This window comes from Rhododendron vialii, chromosome 1a, assembly GCF_030253575.1.
Source record: "Rhododendron vialii isolate Sample 1 chromosome 1a, ASM3025357v1".
Lineage (NCBI taxonomy): Eukaryota > Viridiplantae > Streptophyta > Magnoliopsida > Ericales > Ericaceae > Rhododendron > Rhododendron vialii.
In genome coordinates, this window is record NC_080557.1 from 7,136,060 (window position 1) to 7,143,545 (window position 7,486).

Consider the following 7,486-nt stretch of genomic DNA (forward strand, 5'->3'; position numbering starts at 1 on the left):
GTGTGCCCCTTTTGGGTTTAGCTTTGGGTTTTGGGTGTTTTCTTTGTTGGTTTCTTGCCAACTTTGGTGTGTTATCGTTTTCCCTTGAGGTCCTTGTTGGCTTGTGATTGTTGGAGTTGTTGTTTCCCCTTGTGGGTTCTCTCTTGCTCCAGCTTGAAGCTGTCTAGGTTCCTTTTAATTTTTGTAATTTGTTTCCAAAGATTAATAAATTTTTAGCCTTTCAAAAAAAAAAAAAAGTTTTGTTTTGTAGGAGTTTCTCATGTTAGTTTATAAATGAAAATGTTGCCTATTGCTCTTGTAGTTAATTTTAGCTTGCTATTTTGCTCAATTTTGCTCCTGCAAACAGAATGTAAATATTTTTTCAAGACTTGAATGTGGAATGTAAGTGTAGACCTTTAATGTAAATGGATATCCCGGCATTATTTTTTTATTTACAGTTAACCTCTTCACTGTCTTGTATGTGTTGTCATCGCTTTGCAGTTAATTTATCATGGATACAGCTTCTCTCCAGCTCACTTCTTGGACTGGAGCGTGCTATTATGCCGATAAGTCCCATCACGGGTCCCATTTGTACGATTCAAGCCGTTCACTTTGTAGTTCCCAATGTGCAGATATCATCATTGAAAAATCAATTTGATAGCCACATGAATTCATTGTATGTTGTTGGGGAAAAAATGAATGGTGTATATTCAAAGTCACAGTGCTCGTCCATTTTTTCATCCAAATATGGTGAATTCATGTGGCTAAAATTGTCGGAACAAGCTGATATTTTTTCATGGATGATTTAGACAACGGGGTCTTTGAAAGGTAACGCTCGAATCATCAAAAAGAGACCCCCAATAGCATCTTTAGACCACTTTGTGGACTGGAGGGAGAGAAGCCATCTCCTTTGTTTTATATATATATAAAGTTCTTTTCAGGTCCGGACGCTTTACTGTCCGGACGTCCGGACCTCGCATTTCCTGATCGAATTTCGATGATCTGAGCTGTTCAAAGTGATCAGAACGTGATTTTAAGGGTACCCGCGATAAATCAGCAAAAAAAATGATTGGGACAGTAAAAAACTGCTCGGATCAAGCCCTTCCCGAGCATTTTTTTTGCTGAATTCTCGCGGGTACCCTTAAAATCACGTTCTGAACACATTGAGCGGCTCGAATCATCGCAAATCGATTGGGAAAGGGAAAATCCAGACCATAAGAAAATCCGTGCTAGTGGACCTGAAAATTACTGTATATCTATATATATTATTTATTTATTTTTATTTTTTTTTGCTTTATGGTTTTTTTAACCGATTATCTGGCATTCTGCATGCCCCTGTCATGGACGTTTCAATTACATTTTCTGTCACAGAGACCTTAATACTAACAACATAAGTGGACAAGTTCCTGAAGAGCTTGGGAATTTGACGAACTTGGTGAGCTTGGATCTTTATCTCAACAACTTGAGTGGTCCCATCCCGAAAACGTTGGGCAATCTTCAGAACTTACATTTTCTGTATGAATTACACATCCTTTGTCTTTCACTTCTAAAATTAGACATACACCCTTCTTGTGAACCGAGGTGTTATATTGATATAGTGCAATTGTTTCTTTTGTTCGGTCATTTCTTAGAGGTTTTAATCTCAGGATTTATGTTACTTCCTTAATGTTGATATTGCCAGTTTTAGTGGAATCAGTCACTAATATTGGGTTATATGATGCTAAATTTCATTGTGGACAAGATATCTTTGTCAGATATTTTATTGAGACAAAAGCCGTAGGGCCTACCGAGTCTAGATATTTTGTTGGGAAATATATTGAGAATTAAATTCAAAATTTATCCATGTTAGATCTTAATCTTGAAGGCATAAACATGTCTTCTTCGGTGGTTCCAAAATCCTTGCTCATTTTGACTTCTTTAATATCCCTCGATCTCGGCTCGTGTGGGTTACATGGAAAATTTCCTAGCGGTATATTTCATTTACCTCATCTATAGGAGTTGGATATACGGGGTAATAAGGGTCTCATGGGTTATTTACCTGATTTCATCAATTTGAGCTATCCTCTCTGGTGCTTAAGCCTCCCATACACATGTTTTTCTAGACAATTACCTAACTCAATTGCTAATCTAAAGTTCTTGGAGGTATTGTCACTCTCTAATTGCCAATTTCATGGGTCCATTCCGACTTCTCTCTGGAACCTTACACGAATCAGACATTACAACTCTCATCCAACAATTTTAATGGTATCGTCCCATCATCAATTTCAAATCTTAGAAATCTCAACATGTTATGGCTTTCAGATAATAATTTCAGTGCTATCCTCCCGTCTTCAATTTCAAACCTTAGAAATCTCAAAACGTTGTGGCTTTCAGATAATAATTTCACTGGTCCACTCTTCTCATGGGATGCAAACTTGACATAACTTCAGTTCTTGGGTGTGTCAAACAATACTCTCACTGGTCGTCTCCCTTCACAAGTAATTGCCCTTCCCAATCTACTCGTTCTAACCATTAGCCGATCGAAACTTGATCAACGGTACAATCTCATCTTGGGTCTTCGAATTACCCACAGTCGAGTTCTTAGATCTCAGCTATAACAAACTGATTGGTCATACACTTGAGTTCCAGTCCTTTTTGCTGAAGATTATCGATTTAAGCAATAACAACCTACATGGCACTGTTCCAAATTCAACCCTTGAACTCCGAAACCTTACCCACCTTATTCTTTCTTCAAATAGCTTTTTTGGCACCATTTCTGAATCAAATAGATTCAGTGAAAATCTCATTTTGCTCGAACTGCAGATAAATAACTTCTCTGGCACCATTCATAATTCATTTATCAGGAAAAATAGATTGAAAACTATTAATCTTAATGGCAATGGGTTTGAAGGGCCAGTACCGAAGTCTTTGGTTAACTGTAAAAACTTGGAAGTGCTAGGTCTGAAAAATTTCCTGCTTGAGGGCTCTAATTTGGCACAACAATGGTATCTAAATAAATTGATTGAAATAATATTTGCCAGTGCCACCCAATTGCTTGTACGACGAACAAGACTAAACTCAAGTCTTAGGTGCTATAGAAAATACTAACTTATTTGCTATAGAAAGTCTATTAGGAAATATTTTGGATCAAAAGTCTTTCATGCCCAAGCAATTGGAAAAACCATCCAAGGATCAAGGACCAGCAGTCAAGCCACTTTAGCCTTGTTTGGCTTGAGGCCGGCTTAGAACTGCAGTAATTTTGTTTCCTGTAAATTTGATATAAAAGCACGGTATATTATTGATTTGAAGGAGTATTAGCTAATAGGAAGCGCATTAGAAAATCAGGTGTTATATCCTTCCATACATCAAGATAAAAAATAATAACAGGCATGGTGTGCCACCCAATTGCTTGTACGGCGAGCAAGACTAAACTCAAGTCTTCTAAAAGAGGACACTTCAAACCTTATGTCTCCCAAAATAACTTACAATAGAGCCAAGCAATTTCTGGAAAACTTCTTGACCGAATCGGGAATATGAAGTCCTTGAAGGTATTTTTTTCGAAACGGCCCTTGAAGGTATTGTCTTCCTCTCAATGTGAATTCCAAGGATCCATTCCTATGTCTAACGGGAACCTTATGCGCCTCACTTGGCTACAATTCGTGGACAATAAATTTCATGGTTTTCTCCCATCTTCATTGTCAAAACTGAAAAGTTTTATTAGTTTTATTCTTTTACATAATTTCATAGGACTCGTCGTGTTTGGGGGTGTAAACCTAACAAATCTTCTTATGTTAGATTTATCAAATACGGAGTAAAAGTCTCGCAAGTCCCCTTCCGTCACAAGTAACTGTACCTTCAAGTCTAGTCTGTTTAGACTAGGCCACAACTCCATCAATGGGGCCATAACCTCATCAATGGTACAATTTCTTCTTGGGTATTCGGTTCTTCAGCACTGGAATTTGACAATTTGTTCTTGGACTAAACTTATCTTACGACAGCCTTATAGGTCATATACCATAGCTAGTAGCTAGGAAATTTGACAAAGCTCGAATCGTTAGACCTCTTATCAAACAAGCTCACAAACGGAGATCCCTCAACAGGTCACAAGTTTGACATCTCTTGCAGTCCTAAACCTTTTCGCATAATCAACTAAAAGGATGGATAAATCGAGGCAATTAAGCAATTTGATGCATTTTCGAATGAATATTCTTACATCAACAACTCAGCGTTATGTGGATCTCCATCGTCAAATGGACGCAGCAATTTAGGGGCACCAGAACCACTACCCTTGATAGTACAACAAGAAAATCATTCACAATGTTCAAGTGGATTTGGTTTGGAAGTTGTATTGCTCGGTTATGGATTTGGACTTGTCATGGGCTATCTTATGCTCTCTAAAGGACGACCTCAATGGTTTGTCAAGTTGATTGAAGACGTCGGAAACAATAGTTGGAAGAGGGTGAAAAGGCAAATTAAATAAATTAGTCAATGCAAATGTTGTATGTTGAGTAAAACTTGTTTGTTGGCTATGGATGGTATTTGGCCTCTGCATGCTTTAGGAAAATTGTTCATAATCTAATCGACTCTTTATTTCTAGTGCTCAAAATGGTATTGTTGGAACTCTTGTATCTGATTTTATCAAAGATAAGTTGCATTACTGTTTATACCCGTTTTTGGCGGCACGGATCGGGCTAGCCGTATTTGGTATTTTTGTTAATTCCTTAATTAACTTGGGCCGAAAGCTAAGTAATTGATTGGGTAAATTTTGGGCCGTGGGTATTTTCCATTTGGGCCCAAGAAACATGCGGCCCATTTGAGGAATGCAGCCCAAGATCTTTTGGGAAGGTGGCTCATGGTTGGGTCCACGAAGAAAGGAGCAGATTTGGTTGATGAGATGCAGCCCATGGATTTAGGGATTCAGTTGCTATTGCTGGTGATTATTTCCCTCCAAGTTCAAAGGCCAATTGGCTTAGTCGATTGGCCATGTGTCGAATGCCTATAAAGAGGGATAGTGGGGAGTTGATTGCCACGTCACCCAGGACCTTGGTAACTGCCATTAACCTCTGAAAACTACCCATGATCAAACATGCATGAAAAGTGGAGCAATCATGGGACACATGTCAGCATAGGAAGCAAAGAAGATTTCGGATTCAGGCCTGAATCAGCATGTTGCAGCGCCTATATATAGTAGAATCGAAGATGAAAAACGGGTCCAATACCAATCAAAGCTCAACGCTTACAACCAAAGTCTTCCCAGCGAAGCATACTTTCCTACTTTCAGCAAAGTAGCCTATCGAGTACCTCGTGCTCAAACCCCATTCAAACTCACTTCATCAAGTAGTTTGGATCTTTTACTTTTCCTGTACAAACTTTATTATCCCGGAGTAATAAAGTTCACGTTTCTACATCCATTTCCTATACGACTAGGAAATTTTAAGTCCACGACCGTGTGGCAAGCAACGAACCACATTGTGATCTTTAGCCTTTGGGTCACACGCAATCGCTCTTACGATAGAAGTCAGGATTCACGGGAATCTTCATCAAAAGTTAGGCGCTACAAGTCTTGGCACGCCCGCGCACCACGCATTCACGCCTTTGCCAAAAATGAGAGTTTTCATTGGCACGCCCGGTGGGACCCTAGTCGTTCAACGGTTCAATCATGCCGCCAAAGAAGAATCAGCAACCGCAACAGGATCTACCACAATCGGATCCACCACAGCCTGATCCTCCAGGCAGCCCTGAAGGAGTCGTGGTTGACGTACTGCTGCTCGAGGAGGCCGCTCCTCAACTCAGCGCACAAGATCTCCATGACGCTATGGATAGTGTCAAGAATTATATGTTTTTTGCAGGACAGGAGATTTCTCACACCGTGTCACAAACGATGTCTCAGTCCATAGAGCCTTTGACTCTAGCAATCAATAACGATTGCCGCAATGACAGAAAGGCTGCCACTCGTCCCTCAGCAACAAGTTCTTCCACAGTTCGGAATTTATGGCAACGGCCATGAACAGACAGGTCTGAAGGACCCAATACTACCACCACAAGTGTTCTATCAGGCTTCTTCGTCAAACAGTTCTGCACCGGCAGGAGAAAAGGCTAAAGGAGTGGTTATTGGAAGAGAACCGACTCCTCCAATGAACAAGGAACAGAGGGCCATTTTGGTGGAGCACCAAAATAGGCGTGAAAAGGCTGACAAGAGGCCTCCTCATGGAGGACAGGGTACTGCTAAAGATAAGAACATGTCCCATGCTCATTCAGCCCCAGACACTCAGGGGGCAAATCCTGGCGTGAATTTACAGGCACAGGAGGCAGGCCCACGGCCGCCTACAGTGCCAAACGTGATCGGAAGAGATCAAGTCCTGGATTTACTACAAGAACAGTTAGGGCCTGGATTCAGACCTGCGGGCAGACCTATGTATAGGAAGCCCCACACAGAGGAGGTTAACGGCGAGCCTTTTCCCAAGGGGTACCGAGTTCCTGAATTCAGACCTTCACAGGCGAGAATACGCAGTCCACAGTGGAACACATTGCTCGATTTTAGGTGTAGTGTGGAGAAGTTGGAACAAATGACAAACTCAAGTTAAGGCTTTTTCCAAATTCCTTGATGGCAACGGCCTTCACCTGGTATATCAATCTGCCACCAAATTCTATCCAGACCTGGGTTCAGCTCGAGAAGATGTTTCACCAGCAGTTTTATAGGGTCAAACCAGAGATCACGATGGCGGATTTGTCACGCTATCGTTAACTTCCACAAGAGGGCGTGGAATCCTATCTTTTACGATTCAATACAACACGTTTCAAGTGTAAGATTCCTTTGCCCAAGGCCGAATATGTGCGTTTAGCGCTGAACGGCCTGGACTTTGAGTTCAAGAAGAAGTATCATGGTATAGAATTTCGAGACCTGTTCGAACTGTCTGTAAAGGCCTCACGTTACGAAAAGCTCTTAGAAGAGGAGAAGGACAGAAAGGCAGCTTCCAAGGGGACATATTATCAGGACCCTAATTATGATGTTGCCACGGTTGAGATAGAGGCTAGTGTGGATGTTGATGTAGCTGAGATCGTCAATAGAAAGCCTTACGTCTGCAAGGCCTTCGTCAAGATGGAACCTACGAAACAACCGATCCAAGAAACGTCTAATAGGCCGACCCGAGCCTATACCTTTGACATCAGCAAGGCGGAGGCTATTTTTGATTAGCTCTTGGCGGACAAATTGTTGAAATTGCCCTTTGGCCACAAAATCCCAGCATTGGATGAGCTAAAGGGCAAAGAATACTGTAAGTATCATAATTCTTGGAGTCATTCAACGAATAATTGCTTTGTGTTTAGAAATGACATTCAAGACAAGATTGATCGGGGAGAATTTAAGTTTCCCGAAAAGGACAAGCAAGCCATGAGAGTCGATGGTAACCCATTTCCTTCAGGCTTAAGCGCAAATATGGTGTCGGTGAATATGAGGTCCATGCCCAGGACTGCACCTAGACCTAAAGTAAGCCTGGGGGCACCTTCTAGAGTGGCATTCAAGCCTTGA

At 41.1% G+C, this 7,486-nt stretch overlaps 2 protein-coding genes across 2 annotated transcripts; both read left to right on the forward strand.

Annotated features, from left to right (window-relative positions):
* Positions 1-372: 372 nt before the first annotated feature.
* Positions 373-1,806, forward strand: LOC131327169 (LRR receptor kinase BAK1-like). Its single transcript, XM_058360195.1, has 4 exons — positions 373-381; positions 501-655; positions 1,351-1,494; positions 1,611-1,806. Exons 1-4 carry the CDS (start codon positions 373-375, stop codon positions 1,804-1,806), a joined length of 504 nt encoding a protein of 167 aa, XP_058216178.1.
* Positions 1,807-6,562: 4,756 nt separating this feature from the next.
* Positions 6,563-7,486, forward strand: LOC131327177 (uncharacterized). Its single transcript, XM_058360206.1, has 3 exons — positions 6,563-6,658; positions 6,761-7,036; positions 7,154-7,486. Exons 1-3 carry the CDS (start codon positions 6,563-6,565, stop codon positions 7,484-7,486), a joined length of 705 nt encoding a protein of 234 aa, XP_058216189.1.